The sequence below is a fragment of the Salmo trutta genome, chromosome 5 (genome assembly GCF_901001165.1).
Source record: "Salmo trutta chromosome 5, fSalTru1.1, whole genome shotgun sequence".
Lineage (NCBI taxonomy): Eukaryota > Metazoa > Chordata > Actinopteri > Salmoniformes > Salmonidae > Salmo > Salmo trutta.
In genome coordinates this window covers 24,834,754-24,854,346 of record NC_042961.1, presented here as the reverse complement: position 1 = coordinate 24,854,346, position 19,593 = coordinate 24,834,754, and the positions used below count along the sequence as shown (strand labels likewise).

Sequence of the window (19,593 nt, the reverse complement as noted above, 5' to 3'; positions counted from 1 at the left end):
TTCACCAACTGCAAGCAGAACCTCCTCCACTTTAACTCAATCCTCAGGAACACACCTGAATCCATGCCGTATCGACAGCGTCTCCTCCGCGCTAGGCTGAGAAGCCATCGCGCACACCACACCTTCCAAACCCAGGAAACTAACTCTGTCCTCTTCTACCCTAACTTTGAAAAAACCTGTGGATACCGCTAAAACAAATAATGCATTATCCCTCCACCATAGAAAATAAAATTGAAAGAAAAGACCAAGGACAGAATCAAGAAAGTTAGTTAGGGCAGAGCCCTCCACACCAAACACCAAACACTCAAACTCCAAAAACTCCCAGCATGCACTGAGAGAGAGCGAGAGAGGTAGAGAGGTAGAGAGAGAGAGAGAGAGAGGTAGAGAGAGAGAGAGAGAGAGAGGGGGAGAGGGAGAGGGAGAGGGAGAGGGAGAGAGAGAGAGACAGACGGATTGACGGGCAGGTGGGCGGGCGGATACATAGACAAATTGAGTCAGTTGTTTAGGCCAGTGGTTGGGAACAGGAAAGATCAATGTGGGATCTGTAGAGGAGTTGGCACAGACAGACGTGATGGTGAGAGGAGGCTGAGGCATCACTATGCCCTCAGAGACAATATATCACAAGGAATCAAATTAGGCCTTTTTACATAAAGAGACATTTGAACAAGGAAAGGGACTTTGTCAAGACAAGATCTTGCAGTTTATTCATTCTAACATGTATTTTTTGGGCAATTCAACAAGAGCTTTTCCATGTGAAAGCTGATCAGGTATTCAGTGGGTTTCGTAATCCAGGTATCATGAGCAGTGTATAAAACCTCACAGGAGGTCATGTATGCTTATTGCAAGTTGTACAATGCATTATAACTGCAGCATAATGCATTATTCCTGCAGGCTATGAAGTGTTACCCTTTTTTCTGGGAATACAAACAATCCCTAGTCCCTACTACACTCTTACATGTTGGCTCCTTAGATGTAATGTTCCTGATGCTTATTAATAAGTGCTTTGACGAGGATGACTACATCACATGGAGGTGAGATCAAACGTCCAATGATGGCACCATTACACAAGCAGGTTAAATGGGGATGAAGACTCTCTCTCTCACACACACACACACACACACACACACACACACACACACACACACACACACACACACACACACACACACACACACACACACACACACACACACACACACACACACACACACACACACACACACACACACACACACACACACACACACACACACACACACACACACACACCTGTACAGCTCTTGTGATGGCCCATCCCATATAGTGGTAAATTATACTTTTTTTCACTGAGGATAAATTGACATTGCTTGCCCACTAAAAGTTTCTGAATCGGCCTACATGCTCTCCTGTCATGACTTGGGTATATTTGGGACTCTGCCCAGTGTCCACTCATGTGAAAAGACCATTCTTCTGCACTGGCCTGCGCTGAGTTTAGCATCATGGGAATGACTGCCAACACTGTCATACCAGCTCAATTCCCATGAGAAAACATTTGAGTTGAACAGAAAAAAACGAACGGTAGGGAGTAGGGTCATTTGAGATAACATGTTGAAAGAAAGACAGAGACGTAGCTATGAACCTGTCATTTTTTACCTACAGCCTAATAATAAGTCAGGATGAGAGAGGACAGGAGAGTGTGCTGGGGAGGGAGACTAATCTGTACCAAAGAGCAGTCTCCCTAGCACACTCTCATGGACAGACAGTAAAGGTTGTGTTGCCACCTAGTGGACATAGGTACAATTGCAATTTCACTCAGCAAATGTCACTCAGTTTGTTTTACATGTCCAACTTGCACTTCAGTAATATTGTAAAGAAGTGAATGAATGCAAAAATATTTTTTAAATCCAAGGTAGATTATGGTATTATGTTTGATTTCATATCAAGAATAAACATGATAAATTAGAATACAGGATAGACATTTTCAATGAACATCATTTTCAATGGAATCAATCCCATAGACAAGCATAATGCTTGAATTCTTGTGACTCGGTGAGCATTTTGTCACTTTCCGTCTGCCTTGAGTAAATCTTGTAGCCCATGACCTTTTGTGACCTTACGTGACCTGAGAAGACACTCGAGGAAAGCCATAGCCAGGTAAATGTAGAGGTGGGTGGGAATGGCATGTGATGTCACGGTTAGACACGGTGGGGAAAAACAACAGGTAGCTCAATGTATGCTAGCGTTCCTGACTGTAGCATCACAGACCACACCTGTGAAGATGGCCCAGGTTAAGTCACCCGTGGATGGTGCCAAGAGTCAGCAGCAGCGTGCAGAGATGTACCCTGATATTACCATCGTCAGCTCCAGCGCAGGTTAGTCAAAATGCTATTTTCTGTCAAGATTCTATTGGATCAGTCAAAATTGGATGCTGAAGTTACGTTATTAATAACATATGATACGTGGTTGTGGGCCTTTCATTTATATCTGCATGATTTAAGTGTAAACATCATGAGTTGATGTTGTAGTATTAGCTAATTGTTTCCATTCAAATATTTATATGAAAATGGACTGAAAAATGGGAAGTCCTTTATATTTCTAGACTTTGAGGAAAATGATTGAAAGAATAAGAAACAAACAAAAAATGTAAAATATAAAATACAATTTTAGTCAGTTCCCTGTTCATTATGTCTGTTCTCCATCCAGCGTAATGTGAACAGCCAGTCAACTATGTCAACCAATTTGACAAATTAGTCACTGTTAGCTATTGTTAACTTAATCTTGGTCAAATCCTCATGTCTCTGGTATCTCTTTCTCACGAGATTGAATTTGGTCAGCAAAGCCTCGTGGCTATTAGGTTGCTCGAGGTTGATGGGAAAGATAAAGTCATGTAATCCCTATTTTTTTTTTAGAAGGACATTCATCAGTGAAATGTGTCCTTACAAATGTGGGCGACTTCCTATGTGTTGAAAGTGAAACACAAGTAGGTCTATAGGCCTGTCCGGCCTACCTCATGAAACGTGAACTAGAGAGTATAATCAAGAAACTCGGCCACAATTGACTGTTCAATTCAAAGTCCTCACCCACTCGACCTATTCTTATCCCGCCTACAGATGTGGGCAGCCCAGCCAGAAAAGGCCCATTTGACAGTATGGCCCTAGGGCTCAGCAGGCGTGGGAGAGCCTATCCATCCCCAGCGCGCAGGCGCCATCGCACCACCTTCAGTCACAAGCAGCTGGACCAGCTGGAGATGGCGTTTGGACAGAACCACTACCCCGACATCTACTGCCGTGAGGAACTAGCGCGGCTCACCAAACTCAATGAGGCACGCATACAGGTCAGTGGGCTTGGGCCTATTTATCAGTACACAGGGATTTCATACATTTTTTTTTATCCTGGGTGGGAAAGTTGATAATACTTGCCATGTCTAACTCAAACAGTTTTCATTTACAAAGGAAAGGCCATGACGTACTTATTATCCATTGTCCTATAAAATGGTTAAATCTCAAATTCAACCCAGTTAAGACTGATTTCTTATTGTATTTCACAGGTATGGTTCCAAAATCGCCGCGCCAAATACCGCAGGCAGGAGCGTGCGTCTCAGAAGCTCTTGCCAATGGCCATGATGCCAGGGCACGGGGCACTGTTGGGCAGCATGTGTGTTCAGTCCACAGGGTTGACCCGTCAGTACTACCCTCACTCCCTGGCTCACCATATCCCCCGGTTCCCCTCTATGCTGCCCTCAGGTGGTTACTCCCACTCCCACCACCCAGGCACAGCCAGCCAGTGTTCCTGCCCCACAGTCCCACCAGAGCCACAACCCCCCCGCCAGCACGAGGAGTGGTACAGCCCGCTACGGAACATTGGAGCCCCACCAAGCAACCTGGCCACACCTGTCTTCTCCCTGACCTCCATGCCTGCTCTAGACCCTGGCTCTCACTGGGACTAAAGGAAGAGTAACTTCTACGTCAGGAGGTAGACAAGCTCTTATAGGCTGTGTCTCAAAGAACTAACAGTTATTCATTGCACCTTAGATTAGATTACAAAATACAGTTTTTTGTATCTATGCAGTGATAGCTAGTAACTAAAGAACAGGAAGAATTTAGAGAATAGTGAGAATGACTTAACTCCTTCTCCCATTGAATACCTGACATTGCATGTTTTCTGTGACTATCAGATTAAAGTTCAGGGTAGCCTAACTGAGAGAAAGACATTTGTGGGTAATTTTGAATTATCCATATAGATTGTCTGAAATATATACTATACATCTTTCTCCTAACAATGCCTTTTGTATTTTCACAGTAAATAAAGTAGTGTGTATTGGGAGTGATTTGTTTGTTTAAATGTTAAAGTGATGCTAGAAAGGTTTTGTATAATTTCAGCCAGTAGATTTGAAAGTAGCGTTCACAAGTCAAAACGGGTCCCCACAATTGTGTAAAACGTCATCCATTTCGTACAGTGCCTTCAGAAAGTATTCACACCCCTAGACTTTTTCAAATTTTGCTGTGTTACAGCCTGAATTTAAAATTGATTAAATGTAGATTTTTTTTGACACTGGCCTACACGCAATACCCCATAATGTCATAGTGGAATTATGTTTTTAGATATTCTGACAAATTTGTTCAGAATGAAAAGCTGAAATGTTTTGAGTCAATAAGCATTCAACCTCTGTTATGGCAAGCCTAAATAAGTTCAGGAGTAAGAATGTGCTTAACAAGTCACATAATGAGTTGCATGGACTCTTTGTCCTGAATACAAAGTGTTATGTTTTGGGCAAATCCAATACCATACATTACTATGTACCACTCTCCATATTTTCAAGCATAGTGGTGGCTGCATCATATTATGGGTATGCTTGTAATTGTTAAGGACTGGGGCGTTTTTCAGGATAAAAAAATAAACTGAATGGAGCTAAGCACAGGCAACATCCTAGAGGAAAACCTGGTTGTCTGCTTTCTAGACAATGAGAGAAGCATTCCCCTTTCAGCAGGACAATAACCTAATACACAAGGCCAAATCTACACCTGAGTTGCTTACCAAAGAGACAGAGTATGTTCTTGAGTGGTTTTGACTTAAAGGGATACTTCAGGATTTTGGCAATGAGGCCCTTTATCTACTTCCCCCAGAGTCAAATTAACCATTTTTATCTCTGCATGAGGTTTGAAGGAAGGTGCTAACTAGTGCTAGCGGAATTGCTAACTAGCGTTAGCACAATGACTGGAAGTCTATGGGTATCTGCTAATTATCATAACCTACACCTCAGACAGATCTGCACTAACATGCACTCAAAAAGGCTACAGTATGTGAATGCCACTTTGAGACATATTCAACATAAAACGACATCAACAGAGAAGACATTCATATATTTGTTTATTGCAGCATATTAAAGACAACACAGTTGCATGTGTCTACTAATCTTGTCATTTTATAGATTTTAATAACATTTTTATTCTAATAACCTGTATTCACCGAACAACCTCACTGAATGATGAAATTAGAACTCTTTTGTAACAAATAAAGTTTCAGTATACATTTAGAAGTATTATAAATGGGTCGAATATAGACCTGGGCCTTATAGCATAAAGACCTGGTAACCTAATGATCTGTAACTGTTTAACAGCAATGGAGCTCATTTGGAAAGAATCAAGTGTGGTGTAACTACACATAATGTAACATCATTACTTCAATAGGCCACTAACATTTATAGCAACATAACCCTGCATTCTACTTATAACACATCTGTAAAATTAAGTTAACCCTTCAGTATTGCTGTCACCCAGAGGTCTCACTGTGCTATAAGTCAAAGTGAATCCAGTGATGAAAAAAAAATCACAATGCGCAGCACAACACATCTTCTGTATTAAATTCAAATGCTGTTCATCTCAAGTATCAGCCCTGCTGTAAGCGGAATTGTGATTTCATGTAGGTGGGTAACAGACTATGTAAGAGATGTAAAGTATGTGTGGATCAGCAGGAAAATGATTTGTGATTGGTTCTGGTCAAACACAGTCAAACCCGTACCAAGTGTGGCTTTTATGTTACCTGAGTCACATTCAGTACGAACAAATGGGAGAAAGCGTTTTTGAAAACAAGAATGAGCATACTTGTAGGACTAGCCCAGGTTTTACTGCCTCCGTTTCTAAACACCGTCTTCCATTTTGTTCCAACTGAAAGCAGCCCTGTTTATGGCTTGTTTCTGAGCGTCAGACAAATCCTTCAAACCTGCTTTGCCATTCCCACACACTCTGTGGTACAGTATACTGCATCCGGGCTGTAACATTCCCACACACTCTGTGGTACAGTATACTGCATCCGGGCTGTAACATTCCCACACACTCTGTGGTACAGTATACTGCATCCGGGCTGTAACATTCCCACATACTCTGTGGTACAGTATACTGCATCCGGGCTGTAACATTCCCACATACTCTGTGGTACAGTATACTGCATCCGGGCTGTAACATTCCCACATACTCTGTGGTACAGTATACTGCATCCGGGCTGTAACATTCCCACATACTCTGTGGTACAGTATACTGCATCTGGGCTGTAACATTCCCACATACTCTGTGGTACAGTATACTGCATCTGGGCTGTAACATTCCCACATACTCTGTGGTACAGTATACTGCATCCGAGTTGTAACATTCCCACTATGAGTAATAGTACAAGAATGGTGCAGTAATAGTAAAGGCCACTCTTAAAGTTAAGGGCCACAGGCAGTTGTCATTAATGGCCTAACTTGATTGGATGCATAAATATCAAAACCTTTGGTCCATAATCCTGGATTTTATACAGCAAAGCAGCGCTTAGGTAAATACCTGCTCAAGAATTTCATTCTAACATGACTAAACTAGTTTAGTTGCTAGCATACAATAGACAAATTTGGCAGTTTAATAATTACAGTAATAATTTAATAATCTACTATATATATATATCAGGGCTGGGCAAACCTTTCAATCCGTACACAGGAGTTTTGAGTAAAACCCTTTTATTTTGGGGACGGGGGTTAAAACCTCCAGGTCACACTTGAACGTCTAAAACTAGATAGAAAGTATGTAGAAATGATAACGGACCTAAATATTTTCAAATTACTGCCCTTTTTCTGACCCGCAAATAGGTTTTGACAAACAAACAAAAAATAATACTATCGGTCAAAACAAATCTGTGCGACCCTTCGTTGAATTTCGAAAATCCCAATGTGGCCCTCAAGCCAAGAAGTTTGCCCACCTCTGGTATACATGCTGTCTGGACGGATGAAGGATAGTGATAGCCCCACAGAGAGAGTGAGACATGCACACTGGCTCAGGTAAATTAAAGTGGTGTGGTGGAGAAAGTGGTGTGGTTGTGTGCAGTGCACAGAGCCAGACCCCAGTAGTTAGGCACCGTCTCTCCTCTACTCCAGGGACCTGGCAAACTCGGCGTAGTCTATGTACCCGTCGTTGTTTTTGTCATTGTCCCTCAGAACATCATCTATAAGGCTTGTGAGGTCCTCCTCTTTCATAGGCTGGCTATCCTCACCTTTTTCCTGCAGAAAATATGGAAACATGGAAGTGCACGTGTGTATAGGTGAATAAAGTACATACCGTATGTGGCATCATTGGCTGATAATATCATTTTCTTTATATATTATGTTTTTCCTTTCACACATACCTCTTTGTGTACATGAGTGATGGCTGTGGCCAACTCCAGCCCATCCAGTAAGTTGTTGCCGTCATAATCGTGCATCTTAAAGTAGTGCAACTGCAGCTCCTGCGGCGACATATCCGACTCCGGCTTGTCAATCACACCTTCCAGGTGCTCCATGATGTGTCTTACAGGACATAGGAGAGACACTGCTCAGTGCATTAACCATGCACACACTGTCAGCCAAATTATAGGTAAAGCTTGGAATAGAGCAAACTATTTAGATAGATAGATACATAGACAGATAGATAGATAGATAATAGTTATATCTATCTATCTATCTATCTATCTATCTATCCATCTGTACTTGTCCAATAAGAAACGTTTGCTTCTTCTCCTGTTGCAAAGCATTTAAGAGCAGAATATCCTAATGAACACAACCCTTTACTCACTCTCTGTCATGGACCATGTTCTTGTCCAGGTGCATGTTAGGACGGTGACTCTCCGGTGGGTGTTCGTGGGCTGCCTGCTCATGGGAACGAACAGACAGCAGAAAGCAGGAGACCAGGAGTAGCCAGCCCCACGCCACGCTCCTCCTGCTGCTACGTACTCTTAACACCATTCTGGGCTGTACAGTAACTACACAGATACAGACAGAGAGCGTGAGCAAGGGCCATAATTTTAACAACAAAGTTAATCAAAGCTGAATAATATGAACAATGGTTGCAAGCAAGGTGAAGGCACAGAACAGCCAGTGTCACTCGTCACTGAATGGCAAGAGCTTCCACTAGAAATAGGTGATCCATCTATGAACCCAGATGTTAACTTTTGGAAACACATACATGACAGAAGAATCAGAAGATCGATCAAATGGAATTGAATTATTTTCAGGCAATAATAGCTTCATTGTTTTCAGTGATATGTTATTATATGTACAGTTCAGAATACAATCTAGCTAGTGATGTTGTTGATAGACACATGGCTGGCTAAAGTTAATTACACTTGCACCTAGTTGGTTTAAGGACAGCAGTTAGTTTAGCAAGATCATTAAGGTGATAACAAGCACACCGTAATGGATCTGCAGCGATATGAACGATTAAAATGCACACTCACCAGTTGACAAACAGACTTGGAATAGTTCGCTTGTAAATTAACTATTTGTATTTTCTTCAACCTTTTTGGGCATCGCTGCGAGCCGTAGTCACCTTTCAACTTACGGACACGACAGCTAAATTCTGATTGGATATCGGCATTTTGCGTCAGAGATTTGAAGGCGTGCAGTTGCCAAACCCAGACACCTGTGCAAAACAGGAATGTGAATGTTGTTGTTAACTGGGTATTTGGTTGAATTTGATAAGTAAACACATCTGACAAGCAAATGTCAACCTGTCATAGGGAAAATGAAGCCACCAAATCTATTTTCCGTAGATTTGAGGTTGGATTAGCTGTAGAAAACTCTAATCGCATGTAGTCGTAGGTCACTTGACCTAAACATTAGTTTGCTGTGTAAGCTAGTCAAGTGTTCGAGCTGTCGTTTTCCAATGTTTTTGTGAAAGACCGATTTAGCAGCTATGCCAGCAAAAAAATGTGTTCTACCATCATGTCAAGGTACATTAAATAGTGTATTGTATTCTTGACAAATGGTCGTTAACATAATTGTTTGCCCTCTCCCAAATAAGGCACTCGCCAATTAAACGTATACATTTTTGTATTCAGTTTGTAACATGTAAAGTGTTACGTTCTTTACCAATGGTTTTTCAACCGCTGAGACCCTCATAGTCACGCGTTACCATACAAGGCTGAAATGTCTGAGCAGACCGTATGGCAGGTGTAGCTACCTTTAGCCACAAAACCTGAAAGTCGGGCAATGGAAATAGTTGAGAATTTACCTTTTAAATGCAGTAGCCTATTTAGGATGTATTGAGGGATTGGACATACACTGCCGTACAATCCTGAATAATAACTTGCCACCTGTCTGTCTCTTAGATCCACAGTTTGAACTTTACTGTTTTATCTATACCCTCTGCACTCTAGTAAACTATTAGCGCTAATCCCAGGAATTGATTGATCTAGTTAGGGAAAGCTTTTGAAGGGAAATCTAGGACGGTTATCTAGGACAAAAGGCACTTCAAAAGCAAACCGTTTTCAGCAGCCTATAGGCTAGCTAATGTGTTGCCTCTACCGTATTACAATGTAGCGTAAAGAAAAAAATACTTCTACAAACATTGATTTTCTTCCTAAAATATTTCAGGTGTGTAGACCTATTGTATGCAAACTTAATACAAGCGTAATAGGGTAGAGTCGACTACAAGGAGTTATTATATATTGACTGGCTATAAAGCAATCATAAGCAACTTCATGAAATAGTTATTATGAAAAATAAACAAATCTGAATCTACAAAAGTACACACAACGGGTACACACAAATCTCCCAATCTCATCCTCAAACCGAAGCACCTGTCCTACAGTAGCCTCTGAGTTTGTATACAACTGTAACCGCATAGCTTTTTTTCATTGTGTCCACATTGACTGATTGGTATTTAAGAATAAATGGTGATTACATAATATTTTGACATGTCCACCCAAAATGTTAATGAGGAGGGACGTTCGGGCAGCCGCACATGCTCATAGATGGCATTACACTTTATTCCTTATTTGTTTGTCAGTCCGCAGTTACTCCCACGGTCACCGAGACAGATCGGGATCTAGAGCGGGCATGGCATCCAACAGGGTCTCTTTCTCACAATACCGCCTGGAAGCGGAGATCGACCGCCACAGAGCAGAGTGCCAGTGGGACAAGATACCCACTATCGTAGAGCAACTCGTGGCCGCCCGATTTCACGAAGACGGTGAGTGATAACTACCTGTTGGATTCTGGTATAGGTTTCTTTTTTCTGAGTAAGTTTTTGTCACATGTCCAGACAGGGATGGCAATAGTTCCGCATGAGTTGGACTTTGTACTCTGCAAGTAAGCGCAATGTCATGCGCCTACTCTGCAAACAATGAAAACTAACAGCTTTAGGAATGCCCAAACTGCAGTAGCTTACAATTCGAACAACTACATAATCATCTTACACCTCTCAATGGACAATGTTTAAAACATAGAACATATTGTAGGGAACATGTATTAACTGATTGTCACTATCACTATCATTTGTTCTTTTTTAAATGATTTTCCATGTATTATAACACACCACTCGAGCACATTCACCAGGAGTAAAGTCTATACACTCAAATCTACTGTGTACTCAGTCTGAAGTGGGTTGCAAAATGTAGCTACTCCCCTCAACTCATATAGTTAAAGTAAACATGGGGTAAGGTGACATGGCTCACAACCTTGCTGCATGTCACTGTTATTGTGTTAATATCCAAATCTTATATGTCATTTGATCAGCCGGATGGAATTCCCACTGCCCACCTGAGACTGTTTTCACCAGGCCGGCAGGTGTACAGAACTGCTAAATGTGTTATGCTAGAGTGTGTAGAATTCATGTCATCCCAAGCTGGTCTTCTGTTAAAGTCTGTCTTGATGTTGACAGTTTGCCCATAGTTTTGCCATTCTTGATTTTGTAACAACACTGTCCCTAGTTGTTCAAATCAAATCAACATTTTTTTTGTTCAAGTACTTAGCAGATGTTATTGCCGGGTGTAGCGAAATGCTTGTGTTCCTAGCTCCAACAGTGCAATAATATGTAACAATTTACAACGACACGCACAAATCTAAAAGTAAAAGAATGGAATTTAGAAACATATAAATATTAGATCGAGCAATGTCAGAGTGGCATTGACTAAAATACAGTAGAATAGAATACAGTATATACATTTGAGATGAGTAAAGCTGTATGTAAACATTATTTAAATATTATTAAAGTGACTAGTGTTCCATTGTTACAGTGGCCAGTGATTCCAAGTCTATTTATATAGGGCAGCAGCCTCTAAAGTGCAGTGTTGCATAATCGGGTGGAAGGCCCCACCAAAAATCTGGCTTAATAATGTAAGAAATAACACACAAAAAAAACGAAATACTGCAAAGTTGCTTAGAAGCTAGAAGCAGAGCTGCCATATCTGTAGGCATCGACTACAAGTTGCAATTCAAGACGGGTGAAATTACGATCAGTCTGACCAGGAAGTTTTGAGATCAGAACAGTGTGTTGAAGATAATGTAGCTTTATTCAGATGCCTTGTAGAGGATTCGTTATTCTCCTGAAGAATTTATTCACCACATGAACATTCCACGTTGCTACTAGATTGTAGTTAATGTTTTATAGAGCAGAATGATTTGTTTTATGCATATTCTTTACTTAGTAGGCCGTCATTGAAAATAAGAATTTGTTCTTAACTGACTTGCCTAGTTAAATAAAGGTTAAATACAAATACAAAATAAATACTGTACATCACGAGGGTTGGGTGGGTTACTTTCGAAATGTAATCTGTTACTAGTTACCTGTCCAAAATTGTAATCAGTAACATAACTTTTCACAGTAACGTAATCGGATAACTTTCCGTTACTTTTGGATTGCTTTCCCCTTAAGAGGCATTAGAAGACAAAAATGATCCATCAAACACATTTGGTGTGTCATCATAGTGGTCTCTGACTTGTGGTCAGATCCGCTCAGGAGGAACAAACTTAAAATTGGGCTTTTTTCAATGCTGAATTGAATGTCATTGAGAAAACAGAAAGGTGTCAATGTATTTTTTCCCAAACATCATTTGTGAATTTAAAAGTAATCCAAGAAGTAATCATTCATTTTTCCAAAAGTATCTGTCATCTGATTACAATATGTTTGCTGGTAACGTAACTGATTACAGATTACAGTTTTTTGTAATCAGATTATATCTAACTGATTTACATGTAATCAGTTCATCCCAAACCCTGTACATCACATTAAACATTCTCCAGCCCCTATCCTCCCTTTCGGTGACAAACCTTGACTGGGCTGGTCTCATAAGCATGAGGTGCTACAGTATGTCAGAGATGCCAGGACATAAACTCCAGTCACAGACTTGGCATCAGAACACACCACCAGAGACAGGAGAGGAGTGAGAGCTGGACCAAACAGGAAGGCTCTAATACAGAATGTGTATGCAAGTGACTTCTATTGCCATCCAGTGACTTCAGTTTTAGGCTCCCCTGGAGTTTTTTTCTCCCTTCTCTCAGGGGCTTGTGGGAAATGATGCTATGATGGATTGGACTGGGTTTATTTTGTGTCCCAAAGCAGCTGACCCCTGACCCTGGACTCCCACTCTGCACTCAGCCCACCAACCACTTCACTACTCTGAATTCTGTCCTATTTCCCTGTGCCCTCCTCCAGATGACTACGGGACACTGTTATTGGCAGAGGCCCTGCTGGAGGAGTGTCTACAGGACAACCTGAGTCTGTTACGCAATGCTACACCTTTGACGGACATCAACCAGCCCAAACTGACCCGGTCAAAGGGCTACCTCAACTCCATCCTGAGCAGGGGGCTCCTGGGGGTCAGTCTGAGCATCTCCCCTCTGTGTCACCTCCCTCTACATCTTACTTCCTCCTATTCTACTTAGCTTTCTATCTCGTTAACTTGTTTCACCAAGTTTCCAATCAGTCTATTCTTTATACAGCGCATTCGGAAAGTATTCGGACTCCTCGACTTTGTCCACATTTTGTTACGTTACAATCTTATTCTAAAATGGATTACATTGTTTTTTTCCTCATCAATTTACACACAATAGCCCATAATGACAAAGCATAAACAGGTTTTTAGAAATACTGAAATATCACATTTACATAAGTATTCAGACCTTTTACTCAGTACTTTATTGAAGCACCTTTGACAGCGTTTACAGCCTTGTGTCTTCTTGGGTATGACGCTACAAGCTTGGCACACCTGTATTTGGGGACTCTGCAGATCCTCTCAACCTCTGTCAGGTTGGATGGGGAGCGATGCTGCACAGCTATTTTCAGGTTTCTCCAGAGATGTTCGATCGTGCTCTGGCTGGGCCATTCAAGGACATTCAGAGACTTGTTCCAAGGCCACTTCTTTCTTTGTCTTGGCTGTGTGATTAGAGTCATTGTCCTATTGGAAGGTGAACCTTTGCCCCAGTCTGAGGTCCTTAGCGCTCTGGAGCAGGTTTTCATCATGGATCTCTCTATACTTTGCTTCGTTCATCTTTCCCTTGATCTTGACTAGTCTCCCAGTCCCTGAAAAACATCCCCACAGAATGATGCTGCCACCACCATGCTTCACCGTAGGGATGGTGTCAGGTTTACTCCATACGTGACGCTTGGTATTCAGGCCAAAGAGTTCAATGTTGGTTTCATCAGACCAGATAATCTTGTTTCTCATGGTCTGAGAGTCCTTTAGGTGCCTTTTGACAAACTCCAAGCGGGCTGCCATGTGCCTTTTACTGAGGAGTGGCTTCCGTCTGGCCACTGAACCATAAAGGCCTGATTGGTGGAGTGCTGCAGAGATGGTTGTCCTTCTGGACAGTTCTCCCATCTCCACAGAGGAACTCTGGAGCTCTGTCAGAGTGACCATCGGGTTCTTGGTCACCTCCCTGACCAAGGCCCTTCTCCCCTGATTGCTCCGTTTGGCCGGGCAGCCAGCTCTAGAAAGAGTCTTGGTGGTTCCAAACTTCTTCCATTTAAGAATGATGGAGGCCACTGTGTCCTCGGGGACCTTCAATGCTACAGAAATGTTTAAGGTACCCTTCCCCAGATCTGTGCCTCGACACAATCCTCTCTCGGAGCACTAGGGACAATTCCTTCGACCTCATGGCTTGATTTTTGCTCTGACATGCACTGTCAACTGTGGGACCTTATATAGACAGGTGTGTGCCTTTCCAAATCATGTCCGATCAATGGAAACAGGATGCACTTGAGCTCAATTTCGAGTCTCATAGCAAGAGGTCTGAATACTTATTTATATAAGTTATTTCTAATTTTTATCTTTTATAAATGACAAAACAAAAATATATACTGGTTTTGCTCTGTCATTATAGGGTATTGGTTGTAGATTGACAATGATTTTATTTATTTTTTAATCAATTTTAGTATAAGGCTGTAATGTAACAAAATGTGGGAAAAGGGAAGGGTTCTGAATACTTTCCGAATGCATTCTATACAGTATGTACCTGTTTTCTCTGTGTCACCCTTCACTTAGCCTCTCGTAACAGCCTTCGTGTTGTGTGTCTCTCTCTGTATGTCCCCACACAGCCCAGGCACCTGAACGAGGCTCTTCTCCTGATGGCCAAAATACACTATGTCCAGGGCGATTACCGTGACGCCCAGGGCATGTGTGCAAGGGTGGGCATAGACGAGCTGACGGGGGACGAGCAGCCCGTCTACCACCTGCGTCTGCTCGCAGAGGCCTTTGTCATCAAAGGTACCAATCCTTTCATAAGCAAATACTGGGTGGTATGATATATGGAAAACACATCATGTTTAACCTGTGTGGTATTTAGTTATGGAAATCTTTTAGAAGACAGACTAAACATTCTGTGTTACCTGAAATGTTGACCTGAATATGACCTATATCAGGGATGGGCAACTTTGATGGGGGTGGGAGCCACAAAAAAACTGAACTCATCATTATTACTTAAGCAGTAATGCCTAAGGGGGTGTGGTATATGGCCAATATACCACAGCTAAGGGCTGTTCTTATGTACGACGCAACGCAGAGTGCCTGGATACAGCCATATACCACACCCTGAGTTGCCTTATTGCTATTATAAGCTGGTTACCAACTTAAATTAGATCAGTAAGAATGAATGTTTTGTCATACCCGTGGTATATGGTCTGATATACCACGGCTGTCAGCCAATTGATCCGAGGGCCTTCAAAATTGTGCGGCCTGCAGGCTGCCAGTTGCCCATCCATGACCTATACTAAGATGGACACTCAATGCACAAAGTAAAGGAACGACCAGGGCCCATTTTCATAAAGCATCTGAGTAGGAGTGCTGATCTAGGATCAGGTCCCCCCTCTGTCCATTCATTATAATCTAAATCGCAAAACTGATACTAGATCAACACACCTACTATGAGGCGCTTTATAATTACAAGCCCAGAGCTACAAATGATGATGATTTCAATCAGGTATCCTCTGGTTTTAGTCTCGGTCTGTACAGTGTAATGATTACATGGATCTCAAATATGATTTGCATACTGGCATTACTCTCTCCGACGATTTAGACAAAGAGACAGCCAAAGCCTGCAGACTAGCACGTTTCCCTGAAAAACACTAAAGTTGAACAGCACTGTGCATAAATGTACTTAATGATCTATTTCCTAATCCCCATGGTAGGAGTTATTATAGGCCTGTGATGACTATAACCGTGTATGGGTTTAGAAGTCGGCCTTTCTAGGATGTCTGAATACAATCATTAGAATGAAATATGCCTGGAAAACCTTTGCTTGACTAGAGAGATCAGTATCTCAGGTATGTTGATATGAATGTAGTGAAAGCTTTACTCCAAAGGCACGAACAGACCAGTAAGATTGTCGAGTGTCTACCGGCCGAGAGTACTTAGCACCTCTGAACAGTGCCGGCAGGAGGACCTTATAACAGACCGAACCGCCAGCAAGCGAACGAATGGCAAATGAACGGCCCCCCTACTGTACAGGCCGACAATCGGTCTGGTGAGTTTTCTCCTTTAGGCTGTGAAAGAAAGGAAGCGTTGGCCATGTGTTCATTTACATGAGGGAGGAAATCTCACTCGACACATCGCTATGCGTTGATTCACTTGTTATGTGCGTGTCTTTGTGTCTGTTCGTTCTTCAAATCACTTCCTGGTTTTGGACTTCTCTTGGAAGTGATTACAAATCAAATGGGAACTTACGCAGAATTGAGTCCAAGTAATGCAGTAAAGATGTCTCTAGGGAACCATCTATATATAGTTGGACTGGAACTATGAGTTTTGTTAGGCAGAGTTTCCGCATGAACACACACACACACACACAGGGAAACAGAGGGCGTTGTCCATTGTCACACACAACACACTGCTGGTCCATGTCTGGATAATTGTGTTCGAGAAAGCGTCACCCGTCATCATCATGAGATGCATTACATTCAAACAGTCATGGCTTCCTGGCCGTTGATGCGTTAACGTCATCACAGTGTCTGCTGCTTCGATTGAAGGGAAGAATTCATGTAGCAGCCTTGTTGACGTCTGTCACTGAATCAACCATAATGGACTATAAGTAATGTTAGTAGATTAATAGTAGAGTCAAGCCAATATGCTTAAAGAGAAGATCTGATGGGAATCACTCAGCTATGTACAGGGCTTGACATTGCATAGTTTCTCAACATCCTTCCGAGGTTTCCATTATATTGTTTTGGGAATGTTATGAGATAGGAATATTTGTTAGATGAGGTCTTGTCTATTGGCAGCTGCTCCTTATTTGATTAAGGCTGTTGTCTGGCCGTGTCCTCCCTGCCTCCCTGCAATCCTGAAGGTCTCGTCTCACTCTATTTGTTTATTTATACTAATAACCATATTCCCCCTCCAGCCATCTGTCCCAAGCATACTCATCGTCCCATACACTCATTGTCTCGAACTGACACATTATCCATACAAGACAAGCCGGTGTCTTCCTACAAGCAACAGTGCTATTTGTTTTCTGTGTCAAATGTCTTTCTTTCTTTCTTTATCCCTCTGTATCTCTGTATTTCTCTCTCCCCTCTCTCAGGGCTGTCCCTGGACCACCAGGCAGTGTCAGCTGCCTCCCGTGTCCGTCTGTCTGAGCGAGAGGAGGAATGTCTGTCCTGTTACCTGAGGGCCTGTGACACAGCTCTCGTTTACCTGCAAGAGCTCGATAAGGTGTGTGTGTCCGTGTGTTTTTGCTTGTTATTTTATTTTTTTACCCCCAATGCAGATAATACATGTTATTTCATGATACAAAGCTGCACAAAACTACTTGGTGTATGTGTTTACCAACTGAAGTTGTTACTGTGTTGGCAGATGGTGGTCACCCATAGTTCTAAAGTAGGTAAGGCCAGTTTGGCCACTCCACCACTGGACATCGACCTGGGCTTCTTCCAGCAGGCGGCGCTACAGAGTGCGTACCTGTGTCTGCTCCATAGGGGGTGAGTAAATGGTCCGGGAGAGCAGTCAAAGATGGTGGAAGCTTCGCCTCTTCCTGTCTGGAGCAGTGCGTTGTGATTTCAGCAACAGCAAGTGGCACTTTTGTTTTTGACCAGTAGGTTTCAGTATTGCACCTCAGATAGGATAGAGTCATTGTTTGTAGTGGCGCGATTGAGCGCCGGTGCGCCACTCATTTATACATAGATGGAGCATCATGCTATGCTGCTGGCACTGACTAACAAGGCCCTAGGCACTGAACACCCTGTCTGTCTATCCATCTGTTTGTCTGTCTGCATGTCTCTGTCTGTTCTGTCTGTTCTGTCTGTCTGTCTGTCTGTCTGTCTGTCTGTCTGTCTGTCTGTCTGTCTGTCTGTCTGTCTGTCTGTCTGTCTGTCCATCTGTTCTGTCTGTCTGTCTGTCTGTCTGTCTGTCTGTCTGTCTGTCTGTCTGTCTGTCTGTCTGTCTGTCTGTCTGTCTGTCTGTCTGTCAGTCACCTGGCCCAGGGAGCCCACCAGCTGCGCAGGGTCCTCGGGGTGGTGGAGTCTCGAGGCTCCCAGAGCTTCAGGAAGGTGAGGAGGGCTCACATTGTCACTTAGTTAGCCGGATGAAATCACTGGCTGTCTATATGTATTTCATCTTTACGGCCTGGAGGTTTTTCCTGACAATGTGACTTGACTACGTCAGATAAACAGCCCTGGCCCTAGTTGTGCCCTAGTTATATTTTACGGCGTTATATGGCATGTTTCATTAATGTGTCTCATAGGCTGCAGCGCGGAAGCTGGCTGAGGTGTTGCTGAGCTCGGTGAGTGAGGACAGCTACTGGGCCCCCATGTCCCTCCCACCCTCCGCCTGGCTGCAGAGAGAAGGGAACGCCGGCACGAAGGAGGCCGTCTACCCCTCCTCCAAACCACCTCAGCGCTACAGTACTGACAGGTCTGTAGCTCTCCTTTCTTCTTCTTTTCCTTCCTCTCTTCCTTTCCCAGCCGTCTCTCGCCCCTCTTTCTCTTCTGCTCGTGTGTCATTGCATTATTCCCGCCGATGTTGCTCAATCCCCTTGATCATTTAGCTTCAGCGCTGGCTTGAGAGATCAGCTCACATGCCCATACAGGGACTTGTGTGTGACCCTGCTGAACCGTTGAACCTTAAGCAGTCCCAGAGCTTCGACAAGACAGACCTTCCTAGAGGCCCAGACTATTCCGGTCATACAAAACCCACACGTGGAACATGACTTGATCTCACCACAGTCTCACTCCTATTGGCTAGGAACTCTGTGGACTCATGTTTCCTTTGTGGAGTTTTAGTCAGGCTTTGTCAGGGACTTACCTTTGGCTGTTCCAGCGTATCTCATATAAGATCGTATTGGTATGCGCTCTCCTCAGGGGATACCAAAATGCTGAGCCCCAAACAACATGCGTGAGTGAGAACACAAGAGCAGGAATGGAGAATGCACTCTGGGAAATAAAGTGCTGTTGTTGTATGCCCGATTCGCTGTCTTGTGATTGTATCTTTAGTCGGTACATCCGAGGATCAGCTGGTCAAGATTGACGGAGAGAGAGCGAGAGAGTGAGATGGTGAAACTGATGGGTGGGAGGACTGGGGAAGGTGCCAGAGAAAAAAGAGAGGGACCAAAGGAAGGGGGCCAAACGTGCACACGCGCGCTTACACATTTTGTGCACGTGCGTGTGAGAGACACCCGAGAGAGCGGCGTGCTGTGATACTGTAGGGGTGGTCAGAGGGTTGTGTTACACCACCAGCAGGTGAGGTGGAAACGGGACACTCCCCGTGATCTAGCCAACGGAATGGGGCTGTTGCGTTACTCGTCACTTCCTGCTCCTATTTCCTGTGTCTCCTCGCAGTGTCTTCTGTCCCCAGGACGTGGTCGAGGAGGCAGTCCTCCTGCTGCTCATCACAGAATCCATGGTGAGACAT

At 43.1% G+C, this 19,593-nt stretch overlaps 3 protein-coding genes across 5 annotated transcripts in view; 2 read left to right on the top strand and 1 right to left on the bottom strand.

The window, feature by feature from the left end:
• The first annotated feature begins 1,283 nt into the window (after positions 1 to 1,283).
• Positions 1,284 to 4,306, top strand: prop1 (PROP paired-like homeobox 1). The gene is made up of 3 exons (XM_029753095.1): positions 1,284 to 2,351; positions 3,090 to 3,313; positions 3,527 to 4,306. Exons 1-3 carry the CDS (start codon positions 2,156 to 2,158, stop codon positions 3,923 to 3,925), a joined length of 819 nt encoding a protein of 272 aa, XP_029608955.1. The 5' UTR covers positions 1,284 to 2,155; the 3' UTR covers positions 3,926 to 4,306.
• Positions 4,307 to 5,329: 1,023 nt separating this feature from the next.
• Positions 5,330 to 9,591, bottom strand: mcfd2 (multiple coagulation factor deficiency 2, ER cargo receptor complex subunit). The gene is made up of 5 exons (XM_029753094.1): positions 9,492 to 9,591; positions 8,716 to 8,900; positions 8,055 to 8,241; positions 7,630 to 7,789; positions 5,330 to 7,504 (listed from the first exon to the last, which is right to left on the bottom strand). The coding sequence occupies exons 3-5, from the start codon at positions 8,222 to 8,224 to the stop codon at positions 7,373 to 7,375; spliced, it is 462 nt and encodes a 153-aa protein (XP_029608954.1). The 5' UTR covers positions 8,225 to 8,241; positions 8,716 to 8,900; positions 9,492 to 9,591; the 3' UTR covers positions 5,330 to 7,372.
• Positions 9,592 to 10,228: 637 nt separating this feature from the next.
• ttc7a (tetratricopeptide repeat domain 7A) overlaps positions 10,229 to 19,593 on the top strand; it is a 42,097-nt gene continuing 32,732 nt past the window's right edge. The window contains exons 1-8 of one of the 3 annotated variants that reach the window (XM_029753092.1): positions 10,230 to 10,451; positions 12,915 to 13,078; positions 14,796 to 14,964; positions 17,270 to 17,400; positions 17,542 to 17,666; positions 18,155 to 18,233; positions 18,428 to 18,597; positions 19,521 to 19,584. In XM_029753092.1, coding sequence (XP_029608952.1) covers positions 10,319 to 10,451; positions 12,915 to 13,078; positions 14,796 to 14,964; positions 17,270 to 17,400; positions 17,542 to 17,666; positions 18,155 to 18,233; positions 18,428 to 18,597; positions 19,521 to 19,584 — 1,035 coding nt within the window. In that variant the 5' untranslated portion in view covers positions 10,230 to 10,318. Of the gene's footprint in view, positions 10,452 to 12,914; positions 13,079 to 14,795; positions 14,965 to 17,269; positions 17,401 to 17,541; positions 17,667 to 18,154; positions 18,234 to 18,427; positions 18,598 to 19,520; positions 19,585 to 19,593 lie in introns of all 3 variants that reach the window. The other 2 variants (XM_029753091.1, XM_029753093.1) reach the window with 2 other exon arrangements.

Bases quoted from the DNA above. Each gene is read 5' to 3' on its own strand.
- mcfd2 (XM_029753094.1), bottom strand. From the start codon at position 8,224: ATGGTGTTAAGAGTACGTAGCAGCAGGAGGAGCGTGGCGTGGGGCTGG. The intron at 7,790-8,054 runs GTGAGTAAAGGG...ATGTCCTGTAAG, and splicing joins AACATGGTCCATGACAGAGA to ACACATCATGGAGCACCTGG. The intron at 7,505-7,629 runs GTATGTGTGAAA...TATTTTCTGCAG, and splicing joins TCACTCATGTACACAAAGAG to GAAAAAGGTGAGGATAGCCA.
- prop1 (XM_029753095.1), top strand. From the start codon at position 2,156: ATGGCATGTGATGTCACGGTTAGACACGGTGGGGAAAAACAACAGGTA. The intron at 2,352-3,089 runs GTTAGTCAAAAT...TCCCGCCTACAG, and splicing joins CATCGTCAGCTCCAGCGCAG to ATGTGGGCAGCCCAGCCAGA. The intron at 3,314-3,526 runs GTCAGTGGGCTT...TGTATTTCACAG, and splicing joins TCAATGAGGCACGCATACAG to GTATGGTTCCAAAATCGCCG.